We start from the raw sequence: 21,245 nt of genomic DNA on the forward strand, positions 1-21,245 counted from the left end.
GTGAATGTGGAGGGGCAGTGGGTCAAATGGTGTTTGTGTGGAGACAAACACTTAACAACAGGATTCATTTGCAATATTTAGAACATGTGCATTTGTCTCCCCAAATAGGCTATGACACAATTTATAAATGTGAAAAGGACTAAATTAATTTATTTGTAATTTTTTTAATCAAATTTTTAATGGTTCATTTTTAACACTTTTGTAATACATCTTAGTCTGGAACTCTTATTCAATTATACAATCTGCGTTTTTACCGTTTTCTTTTTATGTATGGGCTTTTATTTTGACAAAATGTAAGACATTTACTCCATAAATTGATGCAGAATCAATTCAACTCTTTGGAACTATTTTATCTTTTTCTTTTTATGTATGATTGTTCTTAAATTGGGGAGGTATCTTAATATGCCATTTTTGGCTTCCAACCTCTCCTGCACAATGTTTTAACTTTTAATTTCTTTTTCCTGTATTTTCTATACATGTATGTACAGATAAACTAAACTAAACTTAACTAAACTGAGCTGAACTAAACTAAACTAAACTAAACTGAACGGAACGGAACTGAACTAACCTGAACTGAACTACACGGAACTGAACTAACCTGAACTGAACTACACTAAACTGGACTACACTAAACTAAAGTAAACTAAAGTAAACTGAACTGAACTGAACTAAACTAAACTAAATAATTGATGCCGAAAAGTCACAAACTGGTGCCTAAAAATTCACCATAATGCCACAATTTAAGTATCTGATGCTTAAAATGACCCAGCCCCGTTTCATATATGTTGCCCTCCAATGTGGCCCCGAAACCTCTGCCCTTGAAAGGATTTAATCCTGATCTTGACTTTGCATTATCGCTTACAGTCTGCTATTTATATATCATTTCGATATCCAGTAAAAGAAATGTATCAGAGTGCTTTTGGACCAAATCTCTCACTTATCTGTAAAACTTCACCCGAGCCTGTGAAATTCCCAGAGTGCATAAACATGCAGCTGCACACTGTGCACGCTGGACTGTGGGAGTGTTCGTGCATGTAGGCGTTGGTGAGTTTGTTTAACTGAGATACACAGAGGGAGAAAAAATAAAAAGTTTGCGTTGCCAGGATACATGAAACTTTAACTCCTCATGGTCAAAGGTGTGTGGGAGAGGAAATGACTGTATCAGGTTTTATCTTGTATGATCAAACAATTAGTTTCTAGTAAACTGTGATTTATTTATCACATGGCAACGTCCACATGTCACTGAAATTATGCAACATCTGCATCATTTTTTTTTTTAACTGAAAATGAGATTGACTGCTTCTTGGGCAATGATTTCTTACTCACTGACTTTCTTAATCGGCGTCTTTGAGCAATATGTCATGAGAGGAGTGTTCAATGGAGAAAGCATGACGTACAGAGGATAATGTGACATTATCTTCAGAAACATAGGGAATTAGAGAACATTTGAAAACACCATCCAAACTAATGATTGGTTGGGGACTTAATCTTAACTTTACTTGTGATCCAGCACTTTTCATGCTGGGTACTTCATGATGATATGGCGGATAGAGATGGGATTTCTATACTTAGAATTCTGCTTTTTATGGCAAAAACAAATGATAACAGTAACAACAGAATAAAAGATAACAGTTTTCTGGTTGAACCTACACAAGTTGCACCTCAGGAAAAAAAAAAGCACCACATGAGATTGAAGCTACCGACTTCCTTCTTCCTTCACAGCCTCAAAGTCATTAATTTAACACAGATACAATAGAGATAACTGAAAAGTTGAAAGTCCGATAAATACTTTGGAATAATAACCTTAATTAAGTCTGGAGCATTCTGAAAATGCAGCAGAGCGAGTTATGTCACATGAGCTGGGTGTGTCGTGTCCGTCCAGTTCAAGTGATCAAACCACTTTTGGAGAATGTAACATTGCAGAGTCCTGAGAAACACACACACTCTAACAACACTGTCACCCAAAACTGACCCACCATTAACTGCATATGTTTGTTAGATAGTTGCAATCGTGCAGTGTATTCAGGGTTCCCAAACATTTTCAGGGACAAAATTTCAAAACTTTTTCATGACTTTTCAAGGTACCGTAATAAAAATTCCATGATCATTCACAAAGTATACACAAACAGAACTGTGCAATACTCTGTATTTGAATTCTATCATTATAGGCAGTCTGTGGACACTGAGCTGTAGAGCCACAGTTCGGTTGGCACATTGATTAATTTGCTCAGAAAACAGAACGCTCAGTACCTTCGAACTAACATGCTCTACTTTTAGAGCAGTTAAACCAAATTCAAAATGTGTATTGGCGCTCTGAGTGATAATAAAACGACCTAGGCTGCCTGTGTCAGTTGCTCCATCTCAAAAAAGTACTAGTGGACCATGGAGACTTTGGGATTCATGACCCTACATGTTGAATAGATAGATAGATCTTTATTTGTCATTTCAACACACATGGTTGATTGGAAATTGTCTTGGTGTAGATTGCTCATACAGGCAAGTAGTGACAAGATAAAAACATAAAACCAGACAAATGGCTAACACTATACAACTTAAAAGACAATGAAAACACAATGGACAACACCTCCAAAAAAGATACATTTATGAACTTAAAAACAATAGTAAAGACACAATGGGCAGTAAAAGTAGCTTAAAAGTATAGAAAAAAGTGCTTAGTAGTGCAAAAAAATTAGCTTGTCTTGGCCCATGTCTTGGAATCACACTATCACAGCATTGTTCTTCTTGTCACACGTGCCTGCTGTTAGTCAAAGGTGTCAGATTCAAACTATTCAGACATAATTGCAGCTCGTCAGCATACATGCAGGAGAAGATGAAGTAATGTACATGATGGTAATCGTCACATATTAGTGCTACGTTACGTCAGCAGCTACAGAAAACAGATATGACATTAAGCTACATTACATGGAAGATTATCCAAGGAAGATTACCGTAACACTTAATTTCATTACACACAACAAAAGTCCATGACTTCTCCAAAACTTTTAAGGATTTTACTAATGCCATGACTTGGAATTCAACAACTTTTTCAGGTTTTCCAAAACATGGGAACCCTGTGTATTCGTCCATATTAAAAGAGCATGGTATAACAACTGTCAGTAAACACATGTACATTTTGTTGAGAGCTCAGATGCCAGTTTATTCAATACACCTTGCTAGAACTAACGTCCAAGGCAGGGGTGTGAAAATCATTTTAGTTCATGGGCCACATACGGTCTGATTTGACCGCAGGTGGGCCTGAACTTTAAAACCGTTGCATAATATCCTATAAGTAACAAACACCTCCAAACTTTTACCTTTTTATTTTGTTTAAAGAAGTACATTTCAAAAACACTTGTCCATTTATAAAACAGATGACAAACTGCCTGTGATGTCACCACATGTGCATTTTTCTATACATGTCACTCCTGTGTTGTAATACTGACATCACCACACCAAACTAAAGTGTAAGAAAAGAACTGTATTCTAGTCAAAAGTAGGGCTGCCACGATTAGTCGACTAATCGATGACTNACATTTTTCAATGAAATGATTAGTCGACTAATCGAAGAAATAATCGACAGATTAGTCGACAATGAAAATAATCGTTAGTGGCAGCCCTAGTCAAAAGCATCTGATGCAGCTTTTTACATGAAGACAGCTGCTCACTGTTTAACTTGCTCCTGAAACCTGGCACCTCTTCGTCTTCAGAAGGTGTTCAATGTCATCCAATGGGCCAGATTGGACACTTTGGCGGGCAGGTTCTGGCCCCCAGGCCGTATGTTTGACACCCCTGGTCTAAGGTGCGATGTCTAAAATGGCAGCTCTGCACTACATCCTACTTTTGTGAAGGTTATTATGTTCTGATTTATATTCAAACTCTTTCAGAGAGGTGTTGATTTTACTTTTTACGGCCATTTTTGAAATACTGACAACCTGTATTATTTTAAACGGAGAGGGTTTTTATTTTTTTTTTTAAAAATCTCGTCCACTCATTCATACAGACGAGGATGTATACATAATTAAAACAGGTCTCATTTCCATTGTAAAAGCATCAATGAAGTTGAGTCAGAATCTTTCTGACACAGTTTCCACAGAACTCAAACACCTAATCCTTCACATACGTTACAGATAGGTGCGCCTGGCTCCAACGAAACAGTTTCTTAACTGGGAACTGGCAAGCGTTGTTTGATTGTATTGTTTAATTAAAACCTTTCAAGCATGTCAGTGACACCGGTGACCAGTGACACACTGACAATCATACAGCTATTAGTCACAGTATTGCTGAGAAACACCCCTGAGCTACTTGTCTCACCCAAATACTACCCATCACACATGACGTGAATGCTCCACCCTGCCTTTCACTAGCACCCACACAACAGAAGTGCTGAGAAGGGTGGAGCAATTGCTTTAGGTGACAAACTTTCTTACCTCAGGCATACGGCATGTGTCACTGTCATAAACTGAACAACTGGAGCGACTTTGCCTTTACAGCTTTTAAATGGGATGTATGAAAACATCTTATGTCGCGGCCTGGCAACACACATGGTTTGTTCTCATCATGGTGGCAATTCGCACCAAACTAGATTATGCAACAACACACTGATACACCTCGTGAAATACCTGGGAAGGTACTACCAACGACAAACAGATGTTTTAAAAGGAGCAAGCAAACCCTGCTGTTTTTTGTAGTTCAGATCTGGGTCTTGCTGAGAAATGATTCATCTTTGGTTTCCTTTAAACTGGGCTAATTTACAGGAAGTCCGTTAAGCAATTCTTTGTTTATCTGCAGAAGCTAAAGCGCCTCTGCTGTGACTTATTTTCCTGCAGACTACCACACAGAGTGGACAGTGTGGGAGGGAGAGGTCAGACATTGTGTCACCGATAGAATAAGCAGAAACACATTTATCTGCTCAAACATACTTACTCTGTGTACTGTAAGCCTGAGCACAACCATAATTCACTTTCATTTTTAGTTTGGGAGTGATACAAGAGGGTATTTTGCTGAGCCTGTTCTCAATTTACAGTCAAGACTCCCAGCCCTGAGCCTTTTCATTACGTCCACGCCCATGACTCACAGCAGTGCAGTCTTCCTGACATTTTTCTCACCTTTCCTGTTGCAGCCCCACGTACTCTGACTTCCCTATGCTCTTTTTAAACAAAGCCTAACCCCTGTTACAGTAGATCCACTTGGAAAATGTTTTACAAAGGACACAGGCCCAGTGTTGCTGGATCTGCCCGGTCTCTCTTTTATCAGCAGTTTATAGAGATAGTGAGCGCTTTCGCTGTGGGAGCAGAGCCTCCCCCCCCACACCAGGCTTCATTCAGCAAACATTCCTGTGGCGTTAAGTGAGGAGTGCAATTCTGTTCCTCCTACCATAATGCTTCAGTGGTGCAGCAGAGGCGAGAGGAGGGGCGTGCAAGGGTCAAACGCTGAGTGGACCTGGGAGAGGTTTCTGAAACCAGAAAAACAAGCAGACAAACAAACAATTATCTCATGCAAAGTGCAAGAACACAAACCATGGACACTTTAACCGTGTAGCTCCCACAATTTAAAGCACCTGCACTGCATTATCACAAAAAACACTACATTACAGTGCATTTATATGCATTTGTATCTCATATAAACACTATAAATATGGAAATTATAGTGTTTATATGTGTTTTGATGTCTTGCAACACTCTAAAATTCCAGTGTTACTTTAAGCAACATTTCCCCCTGCTGGCAGAAACACACACATATATATAAATGCAAAGTTTTACGAGTTGACTTGTGCACTACATAAGCAACACAACACTGAGCACAACCCAAAGGTGCATTCGCCCGCGGGTCTCAAGCAGGGAGGGTGAACACACAGTCTGGGTGTGGCAGCCAAGGTGTGTCTGTGGCTGACTCACTGTTAGCAGCAGCGACAGATACTCAGAGCAAAAAACTCTCTCCGTCTCTCACACTGAGAACACAAGTGCGGGGTTTTTTCCTGGCGAGCTTTTAACACCGAAACAGTTTTATCATCCGACACTTTTTGGACGAGTCACCACCGGTGGAGTTCAACTTCCCCCGTCGGACAAAGTTCCTCAAAAGTTTTAAAAAATGGCGAATGTTTTAATTTTGACCTTCTGCCTGGTGTTGGTGAGTGCCTCCAGTTTGCTTTTACATCCTCTTGTACTAATATAAACGTGTCCTCGATACAAATGTAACCGCAAACCTTCCTGTTAAGTGTCGCCAAATAGAAATATTGTTATAATGTATTTATTTGCTATTAAAGGGGACGTTTTTGATTAATTTTATCACGCTGTGGTTCGATTCGCTGGTATGTGAAAGTGACTTTAAGGCTCGACTTTGTACCTCAGTTCCTGTCCGGTGTGGGCTCCTGTTAAATCCCGGACTCCTTCCACATATTTACCCCACAAACACCACCCACCACACACAAAATAACAACAGTTACGTCACTCATTATGTGTGTATTTATTCTTTATCGAACATTTTTGTCTATTATAGCTTGAATGGGCAACAGGAGGGCAGACATTTTCAGTTTCGGCTCAGGACAATGGACGGAAAAGTGAGATGGCAGTTCACGTTGTCCACAGTAAAACACTGGAAAGACAGGTAATATTATGCATGAATATATTCTGCTGTAACAGATTTAAACATGTCAGAGTGTTCAAGTACCCTTTTTGTTTGCTAAACATGCCTGACCTGTTGTCATGCCACAGCCCAGTGACATCCTGAGGCGCTCCAAGAGGCGCTGGAGTCCCCCACCCTTCGACATCATAGAGAATCACAAGGGACCGTTCCCTAAAAACATTGAGACGGTAATCTTTTAAACACTGTTTTATATATTACTCAAGCATTGTTATGCGTTTTTAATGTTTACACTAGCCTACATGTCTATTAAGTCTTTATCCCTGCATTTGCAAATCCACAAATTCTCTTCATCTTCCTCTTGCTGCACTTGCCTCTATTTTGCTCATTTTCCCACTCAGATTGTGCGATTCACACACCCAGACACACCTTTTAATTACACAGCTTTCCACTGACTCAACACTGTGATTAATTCCTTCGATGTTTTAATACCTGCACCAGGCTTGAGATTGAAATTTATGTTTCGCTGTGTTTACTTGGATGTGTTTTCGCTTCCTGTTGCAGATTGTATCGGACTCGCAAGCCACGTATGAAGTGTACTACACCATCAGTGGACCTGGTGTCAACCAGGTTCCAGTGGGAGTGTTCTCGCTTAACAGGGACACAGGGATGTTGATTATGCACCAGGCAGTCGATCGTGAGCAGTACCCAAAGTTTGTAGTGAGTATTAGACACAGCTGACTGTTATTTACTCAAAGAATCAACTGTTTGGTCTTCAAGTGTCTTAAAATAGTGAAAAATGTCATGATTTCCCAAGGCACAAGGTGCGAGGCAAAATATTTTTGGAGTTGATGCAAAATTTCAGCAGTAAATCACTTGAAAAGCTCTATAAATCAGTGGTCCCACCACAGAGTCCAGATTTCTTCTTAGTCATTAGTTCAAGGTCCACACAGTTCAGCCTCATACTTGTGTTTGGCCATGTCTTTGAACTAGTTTGCCGTCTCTGTTGAGTAGCTGTACCTTAGTCACTTACTCTACAGCAGGAAATAGCACTTCAAAATAAAAGCTCTGTGTCAGAAATTCACTGCACTTAAAAATAAAGTTCTTTTGACATGCAAGTCACTTATGGTTCATTGAGAATAGACCTGCGACCCACTTTTGGACCACGACCCACCAGTTGGAAACCACTACTTTACCTGACTTATCTGACACTGAAAATAAATTAAACCACATATTATGTTTTGCACGTCTTTGTACTTTTGAAGGTGTTAACCTTGTAAAATTTTATTAATTTCTTCACAGTTAACAGTCAGAGTTTTTCAAAGAAACACAGATAAGGAGACAGACTTGCCTTTGGATGTGGTGATAAATGTCGACGATGAGAATGACAACGCTCCAACATTCCAAGGCTCACTCCAGTATTCTGTGCCCGAGCAAAGCCCTCCAGGTGAAATACATGAACTTGCAATATACGCCAGTAATCCTGTGGTGTTTTACCGTAAGTGTGGCCGATAATAAACTTGACAATTGTGTTTCACGCCACAGGGACAGAGGTGGGGAAAGTGAAGGCCACAGACAGAGATCTGGAAGGAAGCCTCCATGTCAAGATCAGGTATACGCTCCTGACAGGATTAGACCTGTTTGCCATCCACCCAGCCACAGGTGTCATCACCACAGTAACTAACACCCTGGACCGAGAGGTGAGCACTGGCAGCTTTGCATTTATGATTACTCATATTACTTAATCTAAACGTGTTTTTTACCTTTCCCTCATATCATTTTGTCATAATGTGTTCTTTAGACGAAAGACAAGTACCTGGTGACCGTACAAATCAAAGATATGGATGGTGCAAATAATGGCCTGTTCAACACAGCAACAGCAACCATTACTGTGGGGGACATCAATGACAACGCACCGACTTTCACAAAAACATCTGTAAGTGATTAGCAATTACGTCTTTATCATCAGTGTGTTGTGTCCTTGTTTCACTAAAAGACTGTCTAATTAAAGTAATACACTTCTTGTTCCTTTCAGTATGCAGCCACTGTCAAAGAAAACGAAAAAGACAAACTCCTCCTCCGAATTCCCGTCGAAGATAAGGATTTGATAAACACACCAAACTGGATTACGAAATTCATCATATCTAAAGGAAATGAAAATGGGAATTTCAGAATCGACACTGACCCCAAAACAAACGAGGGGCTTCTGTATGTGACAAAAGTGAGTAAGACTTTGTAATAATATCAAATTAATATCATATAGAGCCGTGCATATTATGGAAAGTCAAGGCCTATAACGCAGCAGTGACAATATTAACAACATATTCCCTCCCTGTTTTTCCAGCCTTTAGATTTTGAGCAGAACAAAAATGTAAAGCTTGAGATTACTGCACGTAATGAAGCTGACTTGAAAGGCACCACGGCCCAATGGCTGACCATCCCTGTGAATGTGACTGTACAAGACGAAGACGAGGGTCCTGTATTCTCGGCTCCGACTGTCCACCTCAATATCAAAGAGAACACACCAAACGGCACGCTGATTGGAAAGTACATAGCTACGGATCCTGAGACCAAGAGCAGCGACGGCATCAAGTAAGCACTCTATATATGTTTAAAAGTGATGTGGTACGGTATGCCTGATACCAGACACAATCACAGGTAATGCTCAAGACCCTCAAGTTTATGTTACTTCTCTTAAACACTGGAGGGCAGACTTTCACTGCTAAACTAAAGAATGTGCTGCTAATACACAAGTACTTTTTTCACACCCTCTCTCAGGTATTACAAGCTCACAGACCCAGGTGCCTGGGTCAATGTCGACAGAAATAACGGAGAGCTGAGGGTTGCAAACCAAATTGACAGAGAGTCACAGCTGGTCAAGGATGGACTGTACACCATCAGCATGAAGGCTGTTGATGCCAGTAAGTTACTTTTAAATGCTGTATATTTCTTTTCCCATGACTTCTATGAGGCACGGACTCCATACAAGACCCAAAATGATAATATGTAACACAAACATACTTTTATTGTGTAGATTATAGCATACCTGAAAACTAATTGACTGATGAAGAAAAAAAAAATCACAAGCCTTAATAACGTGCTGCTGACTAATTCTTTACTCACCTTCATTATAAACTCACACTATCTGCTTTGGGTTTGGCAAATATGCATCACACTGTCACTGAAAGCTGTGGTTTGGCAAAGTGTGTAGTCTGCATGTCTAATCAACACCCGTAACCTCTTTGCCTGTAAGTGGCATTATTACACATTCGAAAGTCACCAGAAACACCAGCTCCACCCTCGTCGGTATGTGTCTGAACAGAAAGCATGCCCTGCCCGTGTCTATCGTGAGAGCACCTGTTGACAAGATGTGATGTGACAAGTCACCATGACTCACAGTCCTTTAATGTGGCCGTGAATATTGGGCTCATATTCCAGATGTGTATCAGAATTTTTAATTGCAGGATCATACATAGCCAAATGATGCCAGAACCTGACCGACTTGGTCTATGTAGTCTTCTGTCAGTGTCGACCTGCCCTATTAAATGTAGTTATATAACTCTAATGTATTCCAGGCTCCAAGACGGGAACAGGAACAGTCATCCTCGTGGTGGAGGATGACAACGACAACGTGCCATTGATCCCCACCAGCGACTTGGTGGTGTGTGAGAAGGAAGGAGAGCTCGGCTCTGTGGTGGTTGTGGCTGAAGACAACGACGAGAAGCCCTATGGACCCCCCTTCAACTTTGTTTTGAAAGATCCTGACGGCAAATGGTCTCTAACTAAATATAATGGTAGGTGGCTGTATTTCTATTTGATCTACGAGTGTCTTTTAACCGAAATACAGGAGAAAAAAACTACTGGAGACATGTTTAACAACAGCGAAACATTATTGAAACAGCTGTAAAGGAATCGTGCAAACTCCTCTCACAGCATAATCCAAGTCTCAGTTAATGATTCAAATATTTACCATCTCCAAAACATGCTTTTTATTTTCCTCAGAAAAGCTGTCAAAATAAACCACCAACACAAAAGATAACAGGCATTTCATGGCCAGTGAATGAGTCAGAAGCAGACACAAAGTTGATTGTTTACAGCCTGACTGATAAGGAATTTTGGCTGATACCAGTATGTGGTGGAAGAGGAATTAAAAGTAGCATTGTACACATTACAAGTCAAAGTCTATACAAGTATCATAAGCAAAATGTGCTTAGTTTCAAAAGCATGAGCACTTGTCATGCAGCAGAATGAACCGTCAGTTCTCTCTCTATATATATGTATTACATCAGTGTGTCATTATCATCGAAGCAGGTAATTTACTCCATAACATATTTCAAGAGCTCATTTCATGTGTTGTGACTACAGCTGTCAAACAAAGTGAACAACAAACTACAAATATACTTGGAAATATGGGAAAGAAAATGTAATCAGTTACTTTCCAGGACTGGAGTGGTATCAAAGGAGTTTTAAAAATCTGATAATGATATATTAGCTACTGTATTTTTAATGAAAATTCCTTATTATAATTTTGCGGGACATTTTACAGTTAAAAAATACATTTGTGCTCCCTGGTGGGCAAACTGTGTAATGTCAACACTGTTTCTAAAATGCTGCAAACATCCTCTGCACGGCAATTTATCATCATAATATGTAAGATAAATATTAAATAATAAGATTGATCAGTTGGGCTCTAGGAAGGTGAATCAGGTGTGATTGGGACACAAGGTCAATTGGGACAGGTTTTATTTTCTCACCTGAGGAGTGGAAACTTTTTTGTTGAGCCACAGCTGTGAAACCACATAATCAAAATTGCATGACCTCACAGTTATGACGTCGTGTAGGTGGGTGGGGCAAGACTCAAACAGGAAGTTGGCCCTGCAACGCATGAGGCGAGGAAAATGACATGAGCTTTGTAGATATAAAATTGTCACAGCTAATGTTTGGGGCATTCACAGTATTAACGCTGAGTGTATGCATAAAGAAAAAGGTTTACATTCTGAATGTGTTGCTGTTGTTTAAGTGGTTGTTTACCCTATTTGTAATGACAACTAAATTTATGAGACTGGGCTGTGATCTGTCCCAAAATAATTTGCGTTGCCATTTCTTGGAGAAACCTGGGAAAATCTTCATAATTTCTCCACGTGTTTCCACCTCAGGCACGGCGGCCACGTTGCAGCACTTGAAAGAGCTTCCTACAGGGATACACGATGTTGCCATGGAGGTTTCAGATCTGCAGGGCAATGGTAAAGTACAGACGGCCAAAGTGAGGATCTGCCAGTGCAGGAATGGAGCCTGTTTGGCCAAGCAACGCTCTGTGTCATTAGGGCCACTGGGTATACTGGCTTTGCTGTTGCCTCTGGCCCTCCTCCTACTGCTCGGTGAGTCCCCCACTAATATACTCTCTCCAGCAGAATTGTGTAGGCTACACTGTGTAGATAATAACACAGGAATTTTGTGCTCATGCATGTGTAAAAGTGCGAGAGGAGCAATAGAAAGTTGGAGATTCTGTCACTGAATTATGCATTGTACATCGGGCACGGAGCGATGATTTGTGGAGGTGTTACACAGTGTATCACTGTGATGCCTACCACAGGTGGAGCCCTATTTGTTAAAAAACTGCACTCCTTGTACATTAATATCTAACATGCTTGCTTTGTTATTGCAGGCGCACTGCTTGCATTTTTCTGTGCAACAAAGAGAGACAAGCTGGAATTTGAAGATGTGGGAGACAGCGGTGGAATCCTGCTCAAATCAAACACAGAGGCCCCAGGGGACGAAGTGGTAAGGACATAGTAATGAAAGCATTGCCTGGGCTCATACCCTTGTAAAGCAACCTTATTTTTATCCAAACTTTTTTTCTCTCTATTGCTTCATTTCTTTAATTGTTACTTGATTGCTCGTTTTTGTTTTATTGTTTTTCTCCGCAGGATTCGAGTCTCATCAATGTTCCCACTATGGGGGCTGAGCCAGCAGTGAAGGGCTCCGTTAAGGGCTCCATGGTGAATGCAGGATGGGTGGGGAACAAAAGCTCCAGCACATTCGGAGCACAAGAGAACGGGATGTATGGGCAGTCAGCTGATACCAAGGAGTTCTATTCTGGCCAGTATGAAAACCAGTACGGTACTCAGCATTATGGAGGCACTCTCCTGGGTAGCGGTGCGGCCTTTGACAGCAGATACCTCGCTCAGGACTCAAGTTTCCTCCACAACTGGCAAACAAATGGCCGCTATCTACACCAGGTAATGTTGTTTTATAGTTAAAAAGAAAAGCTATTTATTTATAGATATGATACAACACAAAAAGAGGTGTTTTAAGATTGGAAGGAGGCACAAAAAGTGGGAGTATGTGGCAGAATTAAATGTGTCCAGATGTGTACACCTTTTATTCTCTGAGGTTTAATAACTTCTTTGTTATCTGTAAGAGCTTAGGTAATTCTCGTGTGTAATGTAATCTGTAAGCCGTGATACTATCCTCCGTAAACTTTATTATTTCTCAACTTCTTGGTGAGAGATATTATTTCTCCGTGTAATATCTGACTGCCAGTCATATCCTGAGCAGCCTCGTCTTATCACACAGTGTAGTATCTCCCCTCCTATCGCTCAGGCTTAGTCCACACCAAGTAATAACACGCTTTCCTCTCCCCTCCACTTTGTCTTGCAGAAGCTGGGCTATTTTGGAGCAGAGGAGGACGGGCGGTACGCCGACGACATCGTCCACTCCTACGGGTATGAGGGGGCGGGCTCCGCAGCCGGCTCTGTGGGATGCTGCAGCGAGTTCGGCGACAACGATAACCTCGACTTCCTAAACACGCTCGGACCGAAGTTCAAGACTCTGGGAGAGGTGTGCAGAAAGACATGAACAATGAAGCTCAGAAATAATGGTGTTTACTTTTCCACTGTACAGGATGTAGAGAGGCCTGGGATATGAATGCTTGGTATGCCCCTGAACATGAATGAGAAACAGAACAAGCGGGTGGCGCATGTGTGTGTGTGTGTGTGTGCTCTGCTGTAAGTTTTTGTTGTTATTTTTATTTTATTTTTTTTGCTGCTTTTTGGTAAAAGTCTTTTGCACTGAAAACTACGCAGATGCAGTCTGTTGTAAGTACTTTGTTCTGTGTGTTCTGTGTTGTTTGCCTTCAAAGTCTTGGATTCCCATCCACCCCCATTCATTAGCTATACCTGCTTCTCCTTGTAGAGGGTCGGGGGGGCTGGTTTAGCCGGTTTATGATGATAGTTGTATTTATATATAGGCAGTGAGGGGCTGCGGGCTTTCTATCTACCGTATGATAACAACTTTGGGTATTCTGGTGTCTACTGTGTTGACAGTAAATGATACGATTTTGCAGTTGTGTGGCTGAGTTTAAATTGCTTGCTAAATTTTTATAGTTTTGATATATTTTGTAAAGAAAAATAAAACAAATCTAAATGAAATAAAACATTAAAACTGCCTTTTTAAATATTTCACATGAACATGCTCCATTTCGAATTACTGTAAAACAAAAACGTTGATTATCTTTGACCGGTTTTTCAAACAATACCGTTGACAAGGCATAGTTTAAACTCTTTGTGTCACCGAGGCTGTTGCGACATACTGACAGTAATCCTGGGAAAGTCAGCACAAGGGCGTGGATGTGATGAGCGAAGTGTTACCTGCCACTGCCTACAACTGTCTGAACACAAGACTGACCAGACACAAGAGGAGACAAATGTTCTTGAACCTGCTAATCAAAGGAAACCTTGACGTTCCTGTACAGTATGTGCACATTAAGGTGTTGAAGTTGTAATTTTCCATGGTCATTAAAGAATGTCTTGGTGAACTTGTGCTGCTGTAGCAGATTCAGTTTTTACAAGTCTAAGTTCATTTAATTAACTACAATAGTAAGAAAGGTTTATAGAATAAGATAGCAAATGATCAGTGTTTAAGGCTTTGTTTACAGCTCAGATCCCGGGTTACAGATCATTTTTATTAGCATTAAATTGTAAAATAAAAAGCAGGCTTCCTCACACTGTTTTGACTCTGTACTTTGGCAGACTGATAGAGCAGAATGTTAAAGAGCACAGACAGTTGTTCATTGTGCCCAGACTCTGTGTGCACTCTGGTGAATGATTTACTGGGTGTGGCACTCTGAGCTTGCACAATATGAAGGGCACAGTGTTACATCTACTGCCAAGCTCCTCGCCTCCTGGCTGATACTTACCTCCACTCTTCCACAGACAAGCTGTTGCACTTAAAGGCACAGTCCACCCCAAACTCAAAAACACATATTTTCCTGTTACCTATAGTGCTATTTCTCAATCTCTATTGTTTTAGGGTGAGTTGCTGAGTGTGAGATATCGGCCGTTTCTTTGAATTTGAAAAACTCAACAGCAATGTCTCTTTCCAGAAATCATGACCCGCCTACTTAAGATAATCCACAGATCTTGCTGTGAGCAGTTTCATGTAGGAACTATTTTCTTTCTTCCGAACTACACACACCACTGCTAATGGACGAGAGGCTTGTGCTCATGACAGAGTGAGATGTAATCATTAATGGCGTCCTCCTGAGCTGTAACTGTAGCCCTTTTTAAACAGGAATTGTGCAAATTTGCAGGAAAGCCCAATCAGTCTTCTTTCAGCATTGGCAGTATAAAAACAAAATCAGGTAGTGCAGCAAAATGCCGCCTACCTACTTTTGTTTATACAGAATGCGCCTTTTTCGGGGCAATGGGGGGCGTGAGCAAGTAACAAAACATGTAGCTCAGCGTGTGACGTAAACAGCGACATGGGAGGGAAGCCGCGGCTGGTCAGTCCTTCGGGCGATTCTCTCATAAGTCGGCCTGTTCTTCACCGTCCCCGTCATCTGACGGTTAATGGCCTCTTCGTTTGTCAGGGCAAGGAGGGCGTGCAATTCCTTGTCTCCCCAAGCTGCTCGCTAATTCCTGCTATCAGCTGTTTCCTGTTTATCCACCGCCAGTGGCTCGCACCTGCAGCGTCATCAACAGCTCCTCCCACAAGTCATCAACAGCCCCTCGTCATCAACAGCTCCTCCCACAAGTCATCAACAGCCCCTCCTGTTGCGGAAGGCCGCCTTGGTCTGTTTAACTAAAAGGGTTCCGCCAATACGACTACCCTATGAGGCGGAAAATTGGGCACCTCGGATCAACTCGCCAATCCGGCTCTGTGTGTCTAAACACTCGCAGCTTGCCGGCAAAACGGCCCAACATTGGCGGAAAATCTGGCAGTGTAAAAGGGGCTTTTAGCTAGCTAACTTGTGCTAGGTGAACTAGCAGTAGATGCACTCTTCCTTCTGCAGCGATCAGGGGTGTAAATATGGACAGTGCAGGCAGCTTGTGGGATGGAGGGGCCCGATTGCCACCTGGAAATATGCCCGTGTTTAAATTTGAATTTTATTAGCACACAAGATGTGACAAAAACAAGTATATAAAAATAAACATGGCAGGGATTGTGCAGGAGAGGAAAGCAACCTAAAGGGGCTTATGGTGAAAACCTTCCCTCTAGAATTTTAAATGTATTGTAATACAACAAACAAAACAAGTAGTTAGAATAATCCTAAATGAAACAGACACATACACATAAACAGAAATTGTTCAAAGAACTCACATGAAATCAAAAAGGTGCAATTTTCTGTATATGCCCTCGAAAAGGCAAAACTATCTCCATCATAGTTTTCTGCTTTTGTACACAAGCATCAATCTATAACAAAATTATATACATATTTCTGCATAAACTATATAAAAACCAGAATTTAACTGTAAAAAAAATATTCAGTTAAACTAATATCTTCCTATTTTCTTTTGTAGTTTTTGTCATATACAGGTGATGATTTCTGGGTAATATGTATGTTGTTGTCCGATATCAAATCATTTAATCCTGTAATGAGATGATACGATTCACAGCAGCTAGTTTAGGTGCAAAATCTGAAACTGCTCACAACAAGGTCTGTGGATTATCTTGATTAACCGAGTCATGATCTTTGGAAAGAGACATTGTTGCTGAGTTTCTCAAATCTATTTTTTGGCACTTTGAGCACCACAAGCTGAGTGTCAGTGTTTAGTATTGAGCTCAGTTATATCAGAGCGAAGGCAGAGATCTGCAAGGCCAATATCTCCAACACTCGCCAACTCACACCAAAACAATCCAGACTGATAAAAGTATTTTTGATTTGGTGGTAAACTGTCTCCTTAGACAGTATCATTGTGCCTTCCCTGTAATAATTCAATTTTCTCCATGGCAACAGTGCTGTACTTGTTGCCCCAAACCTTAGCTACACTATTATTTTAATCTCCTTTATTTCTTAACTGCAAAATAGGGCTTGGTGATATGAAGAATAAAAATATCACAATATTTTTTACAAAATATTGATATTGCGACAATTTTGTAGAGTTGGCTGATTTTTTTAAAAATAAATAATTATTAGGGGTGGAAATCACCAGAGGCCCCATGGAATGATATTATCACAATACTTAAGTCACAATACAGTATTATTGGGATACTAAAAATTGAGTATTGCAATAAAATATATTGCAAGATATCGCGATTTATGGCCTTTTTTGAACTGCAAATTTTGTCCCCAAAGGAAAAATTTATCATTATCTGTTTTATCTAGATTTTTAGTCTCACTTAAGTCTTGCAATTGACTATATTATTCTAGTATGCTACCAAAAGTTTAATTTGTATTTTTTTTTTAAATATAAATAATTTAGAAAATAAAAAAATCGGTACTTGGCGTCCATGTGACGATACGATATTCCATACAAAAATATCACGATACTACGCTGTATTGATTTTTTCCCCCACCTCTAAATAATGATCAGTAGTGTAGATAAAATAAGTGGGTAAAGGTAAATAATACATCAGCTAAAACAGTCGGTAAGTTCAGAAAATTACCTTACTTTACTGTAATACAGCCTTAAAAACCAGGGAAAAGATAGAAGATATAGATATCCAGTGTCATATCATGATATCGATAGTGTATTAATATATTGCCCAGCCGTACAGCTGACAACTTTGAGACAGATTTTCCTGTAGGGTCCAATCAAAGTTGCTTCCACCTAATTATTGATAACATATTTAAAATGGTGGGATTCTGTCGATGTGAAGCTCAGCTGCATTATGCACAGACCTCCATGAATAAATAATACAGTATAGCAAATTGAAATCCACCACGAGTTCTTGATGGTATCACGCCCAGGCCGATTGTGGGTCATTAATTTACAGATAATACAAAAAAAAGCATCGGTGCTCGCAAACAATCCACCAACTTTTTGTTGAGCTGACATGCAGATCATGCATCAGTGTGATGAATTACAAATCTGAAGCTGGAAATATAATTAGAGGGTCTAGAACGGACCATCTGTCATATGATCGTGGTGATGAGTATCAAAGATGACAGCAGAGAGCAGGGGGAAAAAAAGGGAAATTAAATCTTGGAATGAGTCGGGTCTCCGGTATGATCAAACACTGGAATCTTGTTAAAAATACAACAATATTATCTGCACAGATTACAATGATACTGTCACAATTATGGGGGGATGTAAACGAGATGGGAACATCAAGGGTTTTTGCTCAAAATCCCACCGGGGCCAATTAGGAGAATCTCGAAAAGTCACTTAACTCAAAATAATGAAAATAAGCAGTTAACCCAAATATCTAAAGAAGGCACTCGAAGCACAGGCGGCAGCTCTATTACCCCTATTTTACCAATAAACAGCCTTTTTTTCTTTTTAATTACCACCCTCTGCAGAAATAAAGCGTTTGTGTATAACTGGTATTCCTCAAATCTGCAATGAAAAGCTACAATGATTCAAATTCCTTTTTTGGAAAGACATTTTTCAAGAGGTCCATGCAGTGTATTTACCATGGTTACCATGGGCCAGGTATTTAACATGCTGTGGATATGAGAGTTCATGCTCTCTGTTGTGTCATTACCAACAAACTAGTCACAGTGATGACACAGCACTGAGACCTGGGAGTTACTTGAACAGCAAAAATCATTTGACACACAGTGTATTTATAGATGCGTACCATTCAATGGGTGTGAAATGTATCATGGAGGTCCAAACTGAGAGCCAGGGAGGACAGAGTTTGACAAGCTGGTAGCAGATCTTATATGATAAGATGCCTCATTTGGCTTCTGCTGTACGCCGAATTACATTTTCACACAGAACACAGTTAGTGCAAAAGCAACATTTCTGTAAAGGCTTCCTGCACAAAACAACACGCTGTCCTAACATATGGTGAGAGTGTGCCATGGGAGCTGCATGACAAAAATACCTTCGCAGCAATTAACACGACAACAAACCCGAGTTTTAGATCATTTCTTTGAGGATTATCGAGAGCATCCCTACGTAAAAGCAATGGCACTGATAAGCCGCGTAATTCAATAGACCACTTTGTGTGTCCACCCTTATCAGAGCTGCTTGAGCCATCACTTCCAGTCACTTCTGTAAAGATGCAATTAATTCTAAAGCAGTAGCGTGAAATTAATTTATTGCTTGTAATTAGTTTTCGGCATACTGTGAAAACAATCTCTCCAGATAGGGTGTTTTCACCCTCCACCAGAGAGTCTGAGGACACTTGGCTCCATCTGAGTTCAATATGGAGTGGTGCCTTCAGCTGCCAAGAACGTGGAGCACAGAAACTTCTTAACCCCCTGTTGACTTCGGCCCCAGGATTTATAGTTTTAAATGGCACGTGTGAGATATTTTTGTTGCGACAAAGTGATTTTTTCATTGTGCGTCTTGGGGGAGCACAAACCAGGTCATGTATATATGGAATTTAGGTTGTGATTAATTAAGTCACAGGATGTGCATGTGTCTGCACACAACAGGCCATATTCAAATTATTGTGATGTATTCATGAAAGTGACTGCAATCATGTACTGTTTTTTTTTTTCATTTACGTGTCACTAATTATATATGATTCATTTGCATTTCCCTCATGAGATGCAGTTATAAAAGCAAGATGTTGTTACTGTCAGAGCCACTAGGTGTCACACTTAGCTCTCATCTGAGTTGAACCCAGTTCAGGGGACATGGCTCGGAGGGGAATATTTATAGAAGGTGGCTGATTTCAGTCAAGACACTTCTCTGTCTGTCACATGTGTAACCAAACACCTGAAATCACTTCAATTAAGCAGTGAAGTCCCGACAGCCCAGTTAAAGTGAAATGACGAGACAATTTGTGGCAGGAGCCTTATCGTGCTCCGACGTGGCATATGCCAGACTGTACAGTTATCGCGTGCTCTTAGTCACCCTCTCTGATACGCCTATTTGATGTCACTTATCTAACAAGATCAGGCTTCTCATTGCACCTCCGTGCTCATTATAACTGGAGTGAGATTGGAGCTGACCACCTCTTGAGCACAAGGTGCTAATTTATGGGTCTGGGACTGCCAGGAGGGATGATAGTTTATTTAAAGCTTGCACTTTAAATGATTCAAATATTTACCCACCTCTAAAGAATTACAATATTTTACGCTTCAGCACAATTAAATCACAGTTCAGAGGAGGATTATGTTGTGATTTTGACATTTAAATGGAAGAGTGTTTTATTTACAGTAACCAAACACTGGATAACAAAAAAGTAGAGTTAAATTTCAAAGGCTGTTACTATGAACATTATAATGGTGTTTCTGGTAACTGTATACTCTTTCTAAAGATAGAATGTAATAAAAAGAAAATTAAATTCATATTGTACCAGGGCTGTATCATATACTTAACATTGGGGGAGCATTTTCAATCTATACCTTCTGCAACCCAACTCTCGAGGAAGGTCTGAGGAGCCATAGGAAAAAATTTATTGAAAATTAACAGCTTTACTGAACATTTTAGAGCACTGCGAAACAAAAATCATACATAGGGTTATCAAAGTTTTGCTGAGTCAGTGTCATTTTAGGGAGCCAGCATATGATTTAGGGCCGCACAGTAATAGTGCACACACACTTTTTTATCGTCCATCCAGAGCGCTCCGAACTCCTCGAGTTGAAAAAGAGCGGAAAATTGTCCAATTGTCCAATTCTGTGATGGCCACGACAACAAGTTAACAGTTGGTAAACAATGGAGGAGGAACTGGTGGTAGCGTTTGCAGGATGCTCACAGTTTTACGACCCAGTGATAGACGGCAGGTTGTCAAACTGCCCCTGAGTCATCCTAAAATATGCCTGGTAACGGCCATCATGGAGGCGAAGCTCCTGGACCAAATAATGGTACTCTTAGTGATCCTAGGGTCTCATGTCCCCACGCAGATCTCCGTTTCTCTGTGCCCGACAAACTATTTGCAACACCCTCTCACCCTCAACCAGAGCTACAGCAAGTACCCTCTGCCTCACCCTCAACCAGAGCTACAGCAAGTACCCTCTGCCTCAACATTTTAGGAACTAGCTACTAATTACCGTGAGAGAAACAATGTTAGATTGATTACACGGGAAGATTAGTGTAAGGACGTGAGGGGTGGTTGCCTGGCAACAATATAAAGGTGCAACGTTTTTCTTTACTAGTGGCATTCAATTAAAAAAAAAAAAAAAATGTGAACGTTCTGTATGCAAGGTACAATGGCGGAATGGGGGGACAGAGTTATCTTACCTTTAAGCCGGCATCAAAGGGAGTAAAAACGTCAAAACAATGTCTGTTAAAACGGAACAGCTGGCAGGCCGAGATTAAACCGAG

General features: G+C 40.5%; 1 protein-coding gene across 1 annotated transcript; it reads left to right on the plus strand.

Moving 5' to 3' along the window:
• Positions 1-5,777: 5,777 nt before the first annotated feature.
• dsc2l (desmocollin 2 like) lies at positions 5,778-14,399 on the plus strand. Its single transcript, XM_050033167.1, has 15 exons — positions 5,778-6,126; positions 6,496-6,603; positions 6,711-6,809; positions 7,144-7,299; positions 7,882-8,026; positions 8,125-8,279; positions 8,381-8,515; positions 8,615-8,800; positions 8,924-9,171; positions 9,358-9,500; positions 10,155-10,373; positions 11,736-11,957; positions 12,245-12,360; positions 12,507-12,818; positions 13,240-14,399. The coding sequence occupies exons 1-15, from the start codon at positions 6,088-6,090 to the stop codon at positions 13,435-13,437; spliced, it is 2,481 nt and encodes an 826-aa protein (XP_049889124.1). The 5' UTR covers positions 5,778-6,087; the 3' UTR covers positions 13,438-14,399.
• The last annotated feature ends 6,846 nt before the right edge of the window (positions 14,400-21,245 follow it).

This window comes from Epinephelus moara, chromosome 21 (genome assembly GCF_006386435.1).
Source record: "Epinephelus moara isolate mb chromosome 21, YSFRI_EMoa_1.0, whole genome shotgun sequence".
In the NCBI taxonomy this organism is placed as follows: Eukaryota; Metazoa; Chordata; class Actinopteri; order Perciformes; family Serranidae; genus Epinephelus; species Epinephelus moara.

Excerpts from the sequence above, each read along its gene's own strand:
- dsc2l (XM_050033167.1), top strand. The coding sequence starts at position 6,088 with ATGGCGAATGTTTTAATTTTGACCTTCTGCCTGGTGTTG. Across the intron at positions 6,604-6,710 it reads GTAAAACACTGGAAAGACAG|CCCAGTGACATCCTGAGGCG; the intron begins GTAATATTATGC and ends GTCATGCCACAG. Across the intron at positions 9,501-10,154 it reads CATGAAGGCTGTTGATGCCA|GCTCCAAGACGGGAACAGGA; the intron begins GTAAGTTACTTT and ends AATGTATTCCAG.